General features: G+C 39.1%; 1 protein-coding gene across 8 annotated transcripts in view; it reads left to right on the top strand.

Annotated features, from left to right (window-relative positions):
• NF1 (neurofibromin 1) overlaps positions 1–18397 on the top strand; it is a 297405-nt gene that overhangs the window by 95084 nt on the left and 183924 nt on the right. For 7 of the 8 annotated variants that reach the window (XM_088456122.1, XM_088456124.1, XM_088456125.1 and 4 more), the window contains exons 10-12: positions 5134–5262; positions 10000–10074; positions 16480–16602. In XM_088456122.1, the coding sequence (XP_088312248.1) occupies positions 5134–5262; positions 10000–10074; positions 16480–16602 (327 nt within the window). Of the gene's footprint in view, positions 1–5133; positions 5263–9999; positions 10075–16479; positions 16603–17260; positions 17306–18397 lie in introns of all 8 variants that reach the window. The other variant, XM_088456127.1, reaches the window with a different exon arrangement.

An 18397-nucleotide genomic window follows, 5' to 3' on the forward strand; every position in this document is an offset into this window, starting at 1 on the left:
CTTGTGCTCCCGATTTTTGAGCCTTGAAAATATGATGAACAATTGAACAAGTTGAAGTTCACTCTCCACAGAGGTCTTTATTTTCAAACACTGTCTAGCTGGACTACTTGTTTCAAGCTTTATCATGTGAGACCACTCCACTTCCCCACAGACAATTTCAGCAGCATTGCAAGTTCCATCCTGCTTGCATGAAGGCATTGTTTCACAAACATGAGTAGTATTCTTCACAAGACTCTCAGAATTAACTTTCTCCAAAATTCTGCTTCCCACAAGACAGGCTCATCCTTTGAAGTCATCACTATCTCCATAGACTTCTGTGCATCCTGTACCTTTGCTCCACATGTCATGCGATCACCATCTGTATACATTAGTTCTTTATTATCAACTTTGGACACAGTTTTGCAATCTGGACCTGTGCCCCTTTTGGAGGACTTCATACACTCAGCTATCAATGTAAGCTGAAAGTCACTGCAAGGAATCTCATCCCCTTTTTCAAGACGTTCCTTTAGGGAATTTCCCAACTCCGATGCTTGAGTCCCTTCTTGTACACTGGTATCATTAATGAGGACATCTCTATGGTCCCACTGCTCGTCACACAAGACACACTGCATCGGCAGCATATCACTCTGCACGCCAGCCATTTCAGGATCAACCTGTAACAATTGCTGCTTATATTTATGTACTTCTGCCACAATGGGTTCAGCGAAGACATCAGATGCCATTTTGGGTCCAGAATCCAACTTCAGAACGTTATTTAACTTATTTTCCTCTTCTGATTTTCACGCTACCATGTGGAACTTTTTCTGAGCCGTAGACAGCTGCTCTTCCAGCTGGACAATTTTCACCATGGCGCTTTTCTACTTGCTCTCAGATTGCAGCAGATTGCTCTCCACAACTTCAAATTCAGCAACTCTCAACTTTGTACAATTATTTCAGACTCTGCCACGTTTAATTAACTTTGCAACTCCAGTTCTTTGGTACTCCTCTCCACTTGGAATCTTTGCAACTGGTTCTATGAACTTAGCAGACACTTCTCAAGGTTCTCACTCTGTTCTTGCAACTTCCAAGCCCTGCTATGGGCAAGGTTAAGCTCTCTCTCCAAAGATTCACTTTGCTCTGCGACTTTATGCAGACTTTCCTCCATGAATACATTTTCTTTCCGTCAGACCTTCTGAAACTGCTCTAGCAGCTAAATTGTAGTGGGCAGTTTTGTTCTTGCTCCTTACAGTTGACTTCAAGACGGACCATCTCCATCTCTTTTTCTTCATGGTCTGTCTCCCACTGAGTGCGAGTCTGCAGCACTTGGAGATATTGCTCTTTTACTTCAGAAAACTTTTCGGCAGCAGAACTTTTCTCCAGTTCACAATCTTTAAGATTTACTTGAGTGGACGCAATTAAAGAGTCATTTTTTTTTTTTTTTTCCTTTTAATACCAGAGTCAGATCTGCTACTTTCACTTGCATGTGCTCTGCATCACTCTGTCGTCTCTGGACACCTTCTTTCAATTCTTCCACTTCCTGCTGAAGTACCACACATTTTTGCTGCAATTTAACAACATCTTGCTCTACTAAGTCATTCTTTGCTAGCAGCCCATCATTCTCTTACTTTGTAACACATTTGAATGCTTCAGACTTCTCAAGGCGTTCAGACATCGCTGCCAAATTGAGGTCTGTCTCTTTAAGAACTTCACAATATTTTATTTCATCCTGCACAAATGCCATTTTCAAAGAAGACAATTCACTATGTAATGTCTTTTCAATTTGCACATGCAAAAGCTTCTCTTTTGTAGACTTGTCCTCCAAGTCACTTCTCTGGTCACAATAGTGCATAAGTGTTTCACACCAAACTTCACACAGAGAGTCAACTTTTTCTATTCTGACATAGGACCTCATTCAGACCCGGTCGCAAGCGCTGCGCGCACGCAACCGGGTCGATGTTTTGGTCCTGCGTATGCGCAGCGGCCGCACTGTGCAAGCCCCGGAGCGAGAGAGTTGCGCACTACAAAAGGGCCGGCTGTCGATGTTGATCGACAGCTCAGCCGGTTTTGTAGGCGGGGCGGGGCGGGGGGGTGGCTACACAAATGGAGGCGTTCCTGACGGAACGCTTGCCGTTTTGTGGGCGGCCACACTGGCATCAGCAGTGATGTCTGGGGAGCTTCCTGAACGATCAGAGCAGGAAGCTACCTGGGGTTTGTGGTTGCCGAGACCCAACCTTAGGGTCTCGTCACAAGCTCCGATGGTCGCGATGGTCTTGACTATCGCGACCATCACCCTGGTTGGTCGCTAAACTGTGGGTGGTAACCCACAGCTTAGCTAGCAACCAGGAGGCCGCACTAAAAAAAAGAAGCGGCTGCCCTTGTTCAGAGAGAGCGATCACTTCTTGCAACTGCCTCTGAATGAGGACCATAGTCCTCTCCTAGCGGACCTTGCACCATACACTGACCCCACACACTGGCCTTTTTATTCTGCTTATTAAATGTCTCTTTGTATGGAATAACACTTTTTACCCCATCATTTTGAAAGGATTCACCATAGAGGATTCAAACAGCTTTAAATCACTTCCATGTAACAGACTTCCTTCAGATTCATACGGTAAACTCTAGTCTGGGTTTTCCATCTCTAGATTGAGAATTAACCTTTTGTAGAAGGTCATCTACCTTTAGAATATTTCTTTTTATTTCCCATAATTTCACTATATCACACTGTCTTCCAAAGTATTTTCAATGCAGCAATACATTTTTCTTCATGTGGCACTACAATTACCAGCATGTATCAAGCGGTCTCAACAGCCTTACAGTAGGAATCTCTGCTCCCTCAGTACCACACCTTGACTTAATGAGCTTGATTTCAACAGAATAAACCACACAATTTCTTTTAACCCTTCCAATGCTGAGGAATGTGCACATTTTTCTTCAAAGACATTATAAATCTTAACAACTGGCAATTTTTCCATAAATTTGCAAGTTGCATAACTTTTAGCAAACTGTAGCATGGTTTTTCAGACATGCATACAACTTTTTCCTTGAAAAACTTATTCTCTTCAGCAGAAAAATGCACTTGCAATTTCACTTTTGCAAAACACTTCAATACTTCTGTTTCTGGCAAACTTTGCATCTCCCACAAGAAGACAATTTCCAACACTTCTCTTCCTTTCCAAGGAAAAGTGCGCACTTGCAGACAATTTTTTATTTTGTAAGCAACGCTTCACTCACCACCTTGACGAGCATTCCACCATGCAGGTGCAGTGAGCCTCCTCTGGCTTTCTAGGAGAGTCCAATTATGCAGTGCAATAAGCATCAATATTTCCGTTTGTATTCCACATTTTCTGTACTTGCTGTAATCCACTTTTGCACAGATCTGTCTTGCGTAGACCTCTCCTGTGCAGAATCTTTACGCCCGCTTTCTCCACCATGTATGATAACTTGGGGTAATTAGCTCGGTGGAGGGTGGAGTGGTGCAGTGTTTAGGTGCTTAATGAGAGTCCACACACAGCTTTCAAGTAAATAAATTCAATGGTGCTTTTCTTTCCAGCTTGGAAACCAGGAAACAGAAATAGAAAATAATAAACAAACTAGCCCTCTCTTAGGGCACTAGCACACTTCTTGAAGCCTCTCTATAAGGTTGCAGCTAGTCTTCCAATAAAGTCTCAGCCTGCTTCTCTGCAGGTCTATCGCTGGTTCCAGCCTGCCTTGGCTTGGCTGCCACAGCTGTACATACAGTCAATCTTGGTGGCCTTCCCTGTATCCTACAGGTATAGGCCCTGGCTTCCTCAGCCTGCAGCCCAGCTGCTTCAATGTCACACAGTCTGAGAGGTTTGTGGTCCCCCCTTCCTCCTGCAGGTTCAGACTCAGACCTCCTGGAGATTTAGCAGCAATACATCTTGGATAGAAAAAGATATGGACTTATTGTGGGACTTTATTGCGCTGAAGTATACCTTCTATGCAATTGTCACATTCGTTTGCTTATTGGTACACCTGCTGCAAGGGTCCTAAGATTTGTACTATACGAAGGATCAATTCTGATTATTGATACTAATTGTAAATGTAACACCTGAGACGCGGCTAGTTTAAAATGGAGCCGATATTAGGGTTAGCCACACCACCTGACGAAGTCATCGACGAAACGCTTTGGTTGTAGCTCTCTGACGTGAGACGCGGTGACGTCTCCTGTTCATTCCAGAGACAGCAATACCCAGGAGGTCCTACGGACGGCAGTTTGAGGACTGAGAACCGGGTGATACATAAAGTTTTAAACCTTTATGTACGTGAGCTTTGTTATTAGTAAAATTGTTTTTTGATACTATTCTCACGATTGCGCTCTCCTCATTTGAATTTCTAGAAACTGTGTTCCCTGTGGCGAAGGGATTCTGGAGATATAGCAGCAATACATCTTGGATAGAAAAAGATCTGGACCCATTGTGGGACTTTATTGTGCTGAAGTGTACCTTTTACATAATTGAGATAGATATATATATATATATATATATATATATATCTATCTCTCTATCGAATATAATACAATCTGCTTTAAATTAACTGAATTTGATAACTGCTCAAAAGGCTTATGTTTTTTGACATTTTAATAGTTGCATGATTAGTTAATATGAGGATTTATTAGTATTTTACAAGCTTGTTAGAGATCTTTTTGTAAGATCGTGCAGTGTCCATGAACGATAACTATTCCGATGCGCGGTCCTGCGGGTTCTTGGTCGTAATCCTCAGATCTTCCCTACATGCAGTAACATCTGGCCATCTCGTTAACGAGATTAAGGTCGTTGGTCAGGTCGTTGGACAGATTACACTTTCATGCATGATATAGTTTGTCCAGGAGTGCCAGGGAGTTCAAGGGAAGTCTTTGACAACATTGCATCCTTTGCGAGTCGTCTAGTGTGTAGGCACCTTTATTCTGAATAAACTGCCTCATTGCTATACTGTTTTCCAAATACAAGTTACTGTTTAAATTTTGAGGACATTGTTTTGTATAACTATTATATGAATGATTGGTTCCCTTACATGAAATAAATGTTTTACACTGATGATATTTTTTCTGCCTCTGAATTATCGAATACATGTAGGTTTACAATAGTTCTTTGCATTTGATCTGCAGTAACTACTATATTATTTTTATCTTATTAGAATTTGCTCTTCAATCCCAGCAAGCCCTTCTCTAGAGGGGCAGGAAACCAGAATGCGGATGTGGACCTTATGATTGATTGCCTAGTTTCTTGCTTTAGGATCAACCCTCACAACAACCAGCATTTCAAAGTATGCTTACCATGTTCCTTCTGTATGTGGATTTTATCCTCCTTTTTATTTTTAGGCAAAATATCATGACTGTTATATTGAGGTACTTTTATTAGTATATTTCTATTTACTTCTGATGTTTTTATTTTCATCATTAAATTTTATAGTGCACGCTGCCACCATCATGTGGCACGTTTTTATTATAAAATTACGTCAAATACTCGCATATTTACATAGTGACAGAAAGTGACCTAAACCTCTCAAATCAACAAAATATATACTTCTCTCTAGGTGCTGCACAACGCACATGATCAATAAGTTAAGTAGGTGCAAATTTATTGAAGATTAAAAAAAAATGATAAAATAAAATGAGTTCCATGAGGCGTTGTGTAGTAGTTCATCAGGGTTCTGAAAAATTTTAGTTTTTAATTTTAGGCCAAATTAAAGCAAATCACTTTGTTATTCATAGTATTAAAATTTTCCAAATTTGAGAGCTGCTGTGGGTAGCAGGCTATATAGTACTTCAGATGGTGGAAAGAACTTCTTACCTTCATTATAGACGTTTAGCCGATCACGCCTTTTCATCTGTAATTGAATACGGGCCTTAGTACTTAAAGAATACGTTCATTACATCAGACTCTGGCGACGACTGATATCTCCAAAATTGCCATTATTTAATGTGACATTGAGCAGTGCATTACAGGGATATTTGGGGGAAGATGTACTAAGCGTCGGAGAGAGAGAAAGTACCAACCAGCTAACTGTCACTTTACAGACTGTTTATAAAAATGAGTAAGGAGATGATTGGTTGGTACTTTATTCTCTCCAAGGCTTAGTACTTCTCTCCCTTAGCCTGTCAATACTTGTGTGTCTGTCTTGGCTGTTAGTCAGTGACATGTTAATGTCTTGCATCATTTTCACAATGAAAAGTTTTTTGTATCACACAGCTGATCTGTGTAATAAATCTCTCATGAATGAGGGATATGTAATATTCATGTGCTTTCCTTATATTAAGGAGATAGACTATCAATTATAGAAAGCTTATGTTTTGACACTAATGGCAGTGATATTAACTTCTAATGACAGTGTTTTATGCCGCTAATACTACATCATTTTTTATTAGTGAGACAGAAATATGTGGGTAACATAACATCTGTATTGAATGTTTCCTCATACCACATATCTACCAACACACTTGTGATGTAAAAATGTAAAACATGTAAAAATATTCCGTTTAAAGATCTTACTTATGATTATATGACAATGCTGCTTATCTTATATATAGAATTCATTGGTCTGTCTGTCTCTTTGTTTATTTGTTTGCTTGTCTTTCTGTCTGGTTCTGCATTCGTAAGACAAGGGGTAGTATTCTAATGTGGGGCACTCAAATAAGCAGTATCTCCTGAAATGTAACCTTTATTACATTAATTAAAAGCGAAATATAAAATCAGAATGTGAAGTGATATGTAACATGTATGTAGTTTATATTGTCAGTTAAAAAACGGACACCTGAAATATAGGGTATTTACCTCAGTGAATTACACAGAGTTTACTGGTTATTGTAGAAGTACACTGCAGGCAGATATACACTATTCGCTCCTACACAGAGAGAGGGCTGAATAAGTCAATTGATTTGACCATTTGTGGGTAATAGAGATCAGTCACTGCTGAGAGCAGCTGAATGAGGCAGTGGAGAGCAGCATCTTTGTAACTAAAGAAATAGTTATAATGTGTAGTTACATGACATTTTCATTCTAGTAAGCAGCAGGATTAAGAATATATTAGAGCCACTAGCAGATAGAAGTGCAATTTTCAGGTATAGAGGGTTTGGAGAGGTAACCACCAATAAATTGATGTGGATAATTGAATTCAATAAAAATATACCCCCATTACCAAAAGCTACGTTCTAGCTCAAGGCCTAGACTCTTAAGGATGGGGGTAAATAACCTATATTAGAGGTGTTTGTTTTTTAACTGACAAAATAAACTTACATACATGTTATATCACTTCAGATTTATATAATTCACTTTTAATTAATGCCCCACATTAGAATACTACCCCCATTTTCTTGCATGTGATATTTATTCTAGGGTACACCTCCCACGTGAAATTAAATATATATCAATTAGACCATATGTATGGGTGCAGTATAATAATATGTAAAGAATTTAACAGCTGTTGTGCGGGTAGTAAATTCCCTTTTCTTTGGTTATGCACTCGGACACCTCAATTGGGATGAAACCAACACGAGGTGGTCCAGTTGGATCTCTACTCGGTTTCGGGGGGTTTAGGGTACCGGTCGAACCTCCCTTTGATGTACGCTGGGTAGAACTTTGACCCGGGAATGCTGGGCAGAACATTGACCCGGTGGGCCTATTCTGGGCCTTTCTCCGAAAGGATTAGGACGAAAACTTCAGAGTGGTAACATTGGATCCCAAAAGACATACTATGGGGTTGAGGTGCTGGCCGGACTTCCCGTTGGTATACGCTGGGCAGAACTGTGACCCAGGGAGCCTGTTCTGGGCCTACCACTGGAAGGATTTGGATGACATCACGTAATAAAATTAATAGCTTGAAGATTTAAACCTGGGCAGTGCTGGGTACTTCAGCTAGTAATATATATCTTAGTTTATGGTATTAATGAGAAAAACTGAGGTAAATAAGAACAGCTGTTTTATAGCATGCCTACTTTTGTATGACATTCAGGAGCAGAACTAGTAGCCCACTGTGGCTATGGTGAACGTGTGTTGTCGCCACTAGTAGCGGGGACAACACACACATTTGCTTTTTGTTTTTTAAATTGAAATAGCAGGTGATTAGTGTTTTAATTAGCTTCCGATGTTCTTGTTGTTTTTTCCGGATTTCTTTTAATAGCCTAAACAAGAATAGGAATATATGAATCTGCACTTCACAATTGGCAGCTACTGATGTTAAAGGGTAATCCCTATAAATACCCCAAACAAGACATATAAAACACAATATAGTCACCAGAGCGCACAAAATAGAAGGACATAAAGTGAAGATCCAATCTAGTAAGTGGTACCCCTACAATAATAGTGTACACCGTAGCAGAATATTCAATAGATAATCAACAGTAAAGTTCTTGCAGTTGATCGCCGTGGTCACAATGAGCTGGGTTGATTTCTATATATATCCAAGATGTATTTTTCACAAAGGTCTTCTCACTCCCATGTCACACTCGTGCATATGAAAAAGAGGACCTTCCTAGTGTATTACCATTTATTAAAGTAAACATACAACTTCAGGATAAAAATATATCCACCAAAATATAATAAAAGTGAAGGCGTACCAGAAAGTGGGGGTGTAGACAGAATACACCAAAAACGCTATAGGAGTCCTTCCTAAAAATAGGGACAAGAAATCCAAAACGACCTGTAGTCTCTCTGAAGAAGCTCCACTTCCTGGATTCAACCTTAGACTGGAACAGGTGGATTGAAGCCAGGGTTTCAGTACTTACGCCCTTTCACACCTGGGTAATGTCCAGGTTTATTCGTGGGTCACCCTTTACCCCGAACCCGGGTCTTCCAACTAACAGTGGACACTTGGAGACGATGTCATCTCCAAGCTCTACTGTACCCGGCAATTGTCTTTTTAGGCATGACTTGGGTCATCAAGACCCGGGTTATGCCTTTCAGACATAAGCCATGGCACTGACCTGGGTTGAAAGTTCTGGGAATAACCCTGGTCGATTTGTAGGTCTGCGGACCTGGGACGCCGACCTGGGTAGTTGCTGTTCAGACATAGCCAATACTAGGGGCGATGCACGTGTACAGGTAAAAACCCGGGTTTTTGCCATATGTATGAAATGGGTCTTAGTTTACATTGCTCCAGAAATATCTGACTGCTTGTCAGGGGTGAAACATGGCACCTAACAATGGTGTTAATGGAATGCTCGGTCACCACCGGTAGAGCATTGCATCTGCCTAACTCTAAAGGGATGTAGTCGGCATCCCTGCATACACGTTGCCGACGCTGTAATCCCGACAGGAATCAGAATCCTGGCTCCAGAATCCAGGCAGCTGTGATTCCGACAGTTTGTGTTAGACACTAGGGGTAGCGTAAGACACTGGGCAGGGAGGGTTAGGCTAATGGGTAGGGATAGAATTCTTACCAGCATGTTTCGGGATTTTCACAATTCGGGATTCCGGCGCCAGGATTCTCACCATTGGCATTGTGCATGCCACGTTTGCATACCCAACCCTTCTAATAGGCTGGCTGACTTGTGGCATGTGTTTTGATGAGGAGGGCCAGATGGAGTTGCTTTATCCTATTATTCCCTGTCACTGTAGTAATAAGTAACTTTTGTAGTCATACCTTATTTGAAATGTAGACAATCGGGACAAGGAATAATAATTTTACGGATTGTCTTTTGTTATCACCATAAGAAGCAGAGTCTTGCATACTGATACAGATCATGTCTGCAGAAACGTATTGGTAAACTCCACTTTTGGGAAATTCTGTTGTCCAGGTAGATTTAGTTCCTATTCTGTTAAAATATTGTACAAACTTTGGTATATACCAGAGTAACAAACCTGAGAAAAACTGCTTGGACACAGTACAATGTTTCTTATTAATGGTGGTTTTGTTTTTCTGTTTAATTCCACGTTAAAGTTCCTTTAGGATTTGTGCTCTGAACTTGTGTTCCAAGCCATTTTATAACACATCCTTTTGATGGATTTTATTTTCTGTGTGCGTTTGGTAATATGTTGTCCTTGCCTTGTCGTCTTTGCTTAATAGATCTGCCTGGCACCGCCCTCGCCTTCAACATTTCATTATGTGTTGGTAAACTCTCTGCACAGAATTATCACAAATGTAAGTATGTTGCAGCTGTACAGTACATAGGTTGTTTCTGCAAAAATGAAACCATAAAGTACCATTTGTATGAAAATAGAGCAATATAAGAGACGACACACCAAGAGGGGTATTCAATATGAAACGTAAACTTCGCTGTCGAAGTTTACGTTTCATATCGGAGCTTTTACCTGCGTTAAAGTATCGGGCGCGTGCCCGCTTATCCCCGTATTCAATATGAAACTAACGAAAACGGGAGCCTGCGAAGTTGGATTTGCGTAAAGTTACGAAATTTTCTTTAAAAAAATTGTAGGACCCTCCTAAAGTTGTAAAAACATGGGGGATCACTATGGGTACCCCTGTTTTAGCCTTTAAATGAAAGTCGGGGATTTAAATAGCCGCAGCAGGTGTTTTTTCCCGAAATTGAAGAAGTGTTGCAGAAGAGCACTTAGGTTATTTTTTTCATTTTTTTAAGTGGTCCCATCAAATTTGGGGTACATGAAAATGGGTACTAGCATATTTTGATGTCCCTAAAGTAAGTTTTTAAAAATTCTGCAATTGTGCACCTGCCGCTATAAATCTATTCTAGAAAATACCTGCCGCATACTTGCAGAATAGCCCTGAACCTATTTCCCTATTGTTAATCAATTTTTTCCAATTTTTTTTTTTTCACCCCAATTTTTAAATTTATTTTTTGGGGTGTCCCTATTTTTTTTTTTAAAACTTTTTTTGACACAGTTCTTTTTTTAAATGTCATTCCCTGGGGTGCTGGCTATTTTTTTTTTAAGCCTGAACCCCAATTCTGCACTTTTTTTCAACACCTATTCAATGGTGAAAAGTTATCCCCGTTTTTTTATCAAAGACTTTTCAAACCTGCGAAAAAGTCTTTGAAATTGAATAGGGTGTAAAACTAAAACCTGACGCAAAAGCGAAGTTTTCGCTCCCATATTGAATACCCCTACAAGTCTTCGCATTTCCATACAGTGCGTGGTCCATTGAAAAAACAAAACAAAACACAGACACTTCTCTATATGTAGAAGCCACCATGTAAAATAAAAATAAAGATGAGCTGTTCGGTTGTACTGTTATTTTCGCCAAATTAGCGTTAGTTTGGATTTATCCTATTGGCTATCCAAAACATGTGGGAGCTGGATAGCCATTAAGATGCCACTTTTCATTACCAAACCATTCATATTTACACTTTCTTCATGTGGCTCCTACATTGGTAAAAACATTATAGAGAACATATTACTTTTGAGATAAAACAGTGTGTACTAGGCAAAACTGTAGAAGAGTAAAACAGCCCAGTGTTTTTTGTGGAAGTACAAGTACAGTGACATTGCTAATAATAATTCATGAAATGTATCCTATGTACAGGGGTATTCAATATGGGAGCGATAACATCGTTTTTGCGTTAATATCGGAGGTATGACGTCATTATCGCAGGTTTTACTTTTACACCGTATTCAATTTCAAAGACTTATCGCAGTTTTGAAAAGTCTTTGATAAAATAACTTTTCACCATTGAATAGGTGTCGAAAAAAAGTGCAGAATTGGGGTTTAGGGGTGCAGGCTTAAAAAAAATAGCCTGCACCCCTGGGAATGACATTTAAAAAAGAACTGTGTCAAAAAAAGTTTAAAATAAAAATAGGGACACCCCAAAAAATTAATTTAAAAATTGGGGTGAAAAAAAAAATTGGGAAAAAATTGTATAACAATAGGGAAATAGGTTCAGGGCTATTCTGCAAGTATGCGGCAGATGTTTTGAAGAATAGAATAATAGCGGCAGGTGCACAAATGCAGAATTTTTAAAAATTTACTTTGGGGACTTAAAAATATGCTAGTACCCATTTTCATGTACCCCAAATTTGATGGGACCACTTAAAAAAACAAAAAAAATAACCTAAGTGCTCTTCTGCATCACTTCTTCAATGTCCGGAAAAAAACACCTGCTGCGGCCATTTAAATCCCCGACTTTCAATTAAAGGCTAAAACGGGGATACCCATAGTGATCCCCCATGTTTTTACAACTTTAGGGGGGGTCTTACAATTTTTTTAAGGAAAAATTCGTAACTTTACGCAAATCCAACTTCGGAGTTTCCCTTTTTCGTTAATTTTATATTGAATACGGGGATAAGCGGGAGCGCGCCCGATACTTTAACGCAGGTAAAAACTCCGATATGAAACGTTAACTTCGACAGTGAAGTTAACGTTTCATATTGAATACCCCTCTTAGTGTTCTAGTCTGACTCTTGGGTAGCCTCCAGTTCAGGGGAGTCAGCCACCATGGAATGAGCAAGACAACTTTCATGTGTATCCTCCTTATGCACATATAGGGCACTCCCAAACACAAGGAGAATAGAAACGGTGCCAATTTGTAAACATTGCACAACCAGGCCAACTTTATAAAACATATACCCGTGTGTTTGATTTTAGTGTAACTGTCTTTACGTGCTCTGGCGCTAGTATTCAATTATCTTACAATTTGCACCTGCTGCAAGTGAATATTAGGAGTCGCTTACATATAAAGTTTGTAAAAAGAAATATTTTGATATCTCTGCGCTTGTGTAGAAAATTTCTATACAATAGAAATAGTACTACCTTGTGTAAAATAACAATGAGGCTTGTGTATTAATATTTAATCATACATTATTTTACAAACAACATGCTATTACTAAAAATGTGTTTATCATTATTAGATTTACGATGCCACCACAGAAAACAAACTATATAGATTTAATGCAGCTTATTTATGGAGTATCCTCTAAGCAGTTGTCTGAAACAGGGTAGTGTAACGCTCATTAATTAGAAATGCTAGTAAATAAATATAGTCCAGCATATAAGCAGTATTGTTACCTGTATGGTATCTAATGGTTCAGGTTATTAGGGGGTACATGTCCTCTAATGCTGTTGCGGTCCTAGGTCAGGTACTTTTGTTATGGTCCAGGAGCTCCCACAATCGTGCCTTATAAACAGCTAAGAAGCACTGCTGACTTGGGTTCGCCCGGGAACTGAGTATCTTGCCATGTATTTCCTTCATGTAATAAGTGATTAGTGGAGGGTGATTCCCGATGGTGTCGGGTGGTGGTCAGTCCAGAGTACACATGATCCATGTGTATTGTTCAGTACTGATTGTGCCACTTTTACTGTGTTACTGTGATTCATGTGGTATATACTTCTTAGGGTTCCAATGATTGAAGCATCATAAAATAAATAAACATGGCACAATCACTTGTTATTGTGATGCCTGATGGGTTAAGGTATATATGCATATGATTGCTTACATAGATCACAAATGTGCTTTTATTTTAAGTCTTCTGTATTTTTTTTTTTCCTTTGGACTTTATGAAAAATAATTTATTGCTATTATCCCATTATTTTCCATTTAAAGCCACTACTCAATTTTGCATACTACAATAAGTGTACAACAGTGCCAATTGGAATTCGATCTCCTGCAGTATCCATAGCTGCATTAATTATGTCAGTGTAAAGAAGCTTTTAGAGTAATAGGAGATGACAGGAAGTAATCTTGCCAAATGCACAGATAGTTTTACAGCCAGACTGCTCCTACCAATATATTCAATAGCACTGACTCAGCAGCCTGTCAACGGTCACCAGTGACACACGTCCCCTGGTACTTAACAGCTTATAAGATTGTGATTTAATTTTAAAAGTTCTTCCTAACCATTCATATCTGAATATCGTTTTTAGGCTAAATTCTGGTTCATCTCTTCTGAAAATAATTCATATTTCTTATTAAAGACAAAGCTTAGCTTTGTTATAAATGGAAATAGAATAGCTTTACAGTTTGTCGCTTCATGTAAAACAAAATATTTGCATACTTCAGCTTTGGCAGATGCATTTTTCATGCTTTAGGTGTCCATTTATGGGCAGATTCAAGTTCAATTTGGCTATACATGGGGCATATTTGGAATGATCCTATGGGTCACAATAAGTGTAGTTTGCTTCTGCCAGTCCTGACCAACCGTGAGGTTAAAGTCAGAGGGACAAATACATTTACATAAAACTTTAACTCTGGTCAATGTATTGATGCAGTTATTAAATTCCTTTTTATATTAGATCAGCATATTTTTGTTTAAAAAAATGTAGTGCTTCTGCTCTCTTTCATTTATGGGAAGTTAGAGTAGTACATATTAGAGATTCATCATCTGCATCTTTTTTATTTAATGTCTTGCTGTGAAGAGTTTTCCTGCTACATTAGAGATTAGAAGCTAATCATGGAGATAGGACTTTCCATCTTTTTTTTAGTACTTTACCTTCTAATGAAGTAATGCAAGATAGATGCGCTCCACACTACTAAGCAGTTTCTACAGTGCATCCAGAAAGTATTCACGCCGCTTAACTTTTACCACATTTTGTTATGTAACAGCCTTATTCCAAAATGGAATAAATTCATTTTTTGTCCACAAAATTCTACACACAGTACTCCATAATGACAACGTGTAAAAAGTTTTTTTTGCAAATTTCATAAAAAAAAACAAACTAAGAAATCACACGTACATAAGTATTCACAACCTTTGCTCAATACTTTGTTGATGCACCTTTGGCAACAATTACAGCCTAACGTCTTTTTGAATATGATGCTACAAGCTTGGCACACCTATCTTTGGGGAGTTTCGCCCATTCCTCTTTGCAGCACCTCTCAAGCTCCATCAGGTTGGATGGGAAGCGTCGGTGCACAGCCATTTTCAGATCTCTCCAGAGATGTTCGGTTGGATTCAAGTCTGGGCTCTGGCTGGTCCACTCAAGGACATTCACAGATTAGTCCTGAAGCCACTCCTTTGATATCTTGGCTGTGTGCTTTGGGTCGTTGTCCTTCTGAAAGATTAACCGTCGCCCCGGTCTGAGGTCAAGAGCGCTCTGAAGCAGGTTTTCATCCTGGATGTCTCTGTACATTGCTGCATTCATCTTTCCCTCTATCCTGACTAGTCTCCCAGTTCCTGCCGCTGAAAAACATCCCCACAGCATGATGCTGCCACCACCATGCTTCACAGTAGGGTTGGTATTGGCCTGGTGATGACCGGTGCGTGGTTTCCTCCAAACATAATGCCTGGCATTCACGCCAAAGAGTTCAATCTTTGTTGTCTCATGGTCTGAGAGTACTTCAGGTGCACTTTGGCAAACTCCAAGTGGGTTGCCATGTGCTTTTTACTAAGGAGTGGCTTCCGTATGGCCACTCTACCATACAGACCTGATTGGTGGATTTCTGCAGAGATGATTGTCCTTCTGGAAGGTTCTCCTCTCTCCACAGAGGAATGCTGTAGCTCTGACAGAGAGACTATAGGCTTCTTGGTCACCTACTGACTAGGGCCCTTCTCCTCCGATCGCTCAGTTTAGACGGCCGGCCAACTCTAGGAAGAGTCCTGATGGTTCCGAACTTCTTCCATTTACAGATGATGGAGGCCACTGTGCTCATTGGGACCTTCAAAGCAGCAGATATTCTTCAGTACCCTTCCCCAGATTTGTGCCTCAAGACAATCCTGTCTCGGAGATCTACAGACAATTCCTTGGACTTCATGCTTGGTTTGTGCTCTGACATGCACTGTCAAGTGTGGGACCTTTATATAGACAGGTGTATGCCTTTAAAAATCATGTCCAATCAACTGAATTTACCACAGGTGGACTCCAATTAAGCTGTAGGAACATCTCAAGGATAATCAGTGGAAGCAGGATGCACCTGAGCTAAATTTTGAGCTTCATGGTGAAGACTGTGAATACTTATGTACATGTGATTTATTAGTTTTAGGAGTTTTTTTAATTAAATTTTTAAAAATTGCAATAAAACTTTTTACAATTATGGGGTATTGTGTGTAGAATTTTGAGGACAAAAATGAATTTATTCCATTTTGGAATAAAGCTGTAACATAACAAAATGTTGAAAATGTGAAGCATTGTGAATACTTTCCGGATGCACTGTAATTGCTCGTCACTGACATGTAGGACTGTTGACTGAAGTATTAGAAGCTAATATTAATAAATAATAAATTATTATATTGAGTATTGCCACCGTAACTTGTGTTGTGCCAAATTTCTCAGTGCTTTTAATATATTTTCTTTCCTTGGGAACACATCACCTGTCATTTTATTAAGGTAATGGCACTCGCATATTAACCTAAGTAGCTCAACAATGGGCAGAGATCCTGGCTATATGGGTGTTCAAAACAAAAGACTACTATCAAAGTTCTATTGTAGCTCAAGAGAGAATTAGGTGTAATACTATTCCAAGTGAAAAATCCCTTTTTAAATCATATTGGAAATACTATAAATTTACACATAGGCAAAAGATCCTATGGAAAATATAATTTTCCTGAAAAGTGACAGGTCCTCTTTACAGTGACGGGGGAAAGTAAGCCATTCAATTGCATGTTTTGTTCTGTTATCTTCACCTGTATTTTATTCTTGTAGTCTGCACTAGATTGGTGGCCCACAATTGATGCCGTGTATTGCTACTCAGGAGAACTCCGCAGCATGTTTGCTGAAACACTCAAAATTGTCATGCAGTTACATACAGCAATCCGTCTGACGCCGGTAAAGTTCGCAATCTACTTATATGGTTTCTGTTCTTCCCCCTTCATTGCATATTCTGTGTGCCCATCTCATTTCTTTCTGTTTAGTTCATATTTCTAGAGAAGACACATAGGTTCATAAGTTATTTCTATAGCAACAGAGACCCCGTCATGCTTTTTAATAATTTTTTGCTAAGGGTTTAGGTTTTAAAATACATTAATTTTAGTACTTTATTGTATGTGTTTGTAAATTAATAATTACCTAGATAAACAACGTGGGTGTGTGATAAGGCATTAGTGTGCAGTAAAGCTGAATACAAATAACTTTCAGCAACTTTAATTGGATATTGCTCTTCTCCATGGGTGACGATGCTCATTTATTATATATCCAAATCGTATTATCTAATGTGAAATAAATCTGTCTGGATTACTACTGTATTTCTGACAGTCTTTATGAATTATTTTATACATTGCTAAGCAATTTGTTTACGCCCAGATTGACCAGTTGTCATTTTAGGATGGCTAGTATATAATAAGGATACTTGGAATAGTTTAAATGTTAGTGAGATTTGAAAGACTGTAGGTGAGGGCATTATACGTGGCAACTGTCATTGATTGGTGGTGCTTTGTCTTCTGCTTACTTTCTGTTTTTTATTGGCTGCTGTCCGTCACATGATCAGATGCCAACCAGTCACTGTTTTGCATGGCAGTGGGCTTCTGTTGCTGTAAGTATGACCCATTGTAACTACCGCAGAAAAGGCTTTAGGTTTTCTTGACTTTTCTGTGTATAGTTACCACAATAGTCACATCATTTCATTTCAGATGCAGTAGGCAGCATGTCTTCACTATCAGTGGTTTAATACAGCTCTATTTATATCAGAGTCAAACCCCAGTATACACTAGTTGCTTCATGTGAGTCTGCTTCTCAGTGCCTTGCTTTTGTCTTTGGCACTGCATTGTTGTTGCTTATCAACATATCTTCATTTCATTTGTCCGTTCCATGTTGCACAGTGCTTTAACTATGTGAATCTGTTGTGTAACCTGTACATATACTACTTGGTGCCAGAGCTCCGTGTGGTCTGGCTTCATAAGTAAATTGGTTTCTAATTTAAAGGGATAACCTAATAAACCAATAACTTGTGTGACTTCAGGTTTTTTTTTTTCACTAACCTCAAGCCACATTTATATAGTCTCATTTGATTGGTTACTACCACTTTTTCCCTGTTCATCAATATAAGAAATGTTTCTATTTAAAACTAAATTCAAATAATAGCGATTTACACAATGTAATGTCCCAGATGTCCACATACTGTGGAGGCGGGTGAAAAAATTAAACCATTTTAATAATTTATTTATTTAGTAGAGGATTTTCGTGGGTTCTTGTAGTTTAGTGTTTGTATCCTATTTCTTCAGCACCTTCAAAATATAGCTTGTGTTTATAAAACCAATGGTAAAACTTGGAAGAGAATACAAATATGACTATTCATTGAATTTCTTAGTAATACTGTTTAAAAAAAACAAAAGAATATGGAACTGCCATTTTTATAGTGCCAATGAAGGGCTGCTAAAATACTAGTTTCATAAAAGCTTTCTCAAGTGCCAGTTCTAATACAATTGCCTACTCTTGGATTGTCATGCATAGGTCTGAATTTTGGACTCCCATAGAGTAAGCCACCATCCCAGATCCTGTCTATTTGCCTATTAAACACACTATCTGCACTTGCCTCATCAATCTCCCAGGATATCCCGGAGGGTAGGTCCTAAAGGAAGTCTAGTATGAGTTTATTACAGCTACAGTTTTGGTACATCGGTCAAAC

The sequence above is a fragment of the Taudactylus pleione genome, unplaced genomic scaffold, assembly GCF_031769625.1.
Source record: "Taudactylus pleione unplaced genomic scaffold, aTauple2 ptg000687l, whole genome shotgun sequence".
NCBI classification, from domain to species: Eukaryota; Metazoa; Chordata; class Amphibia; order Anura; family Myobatrachidae; genus Taudactylus; species Taudactylus pleione.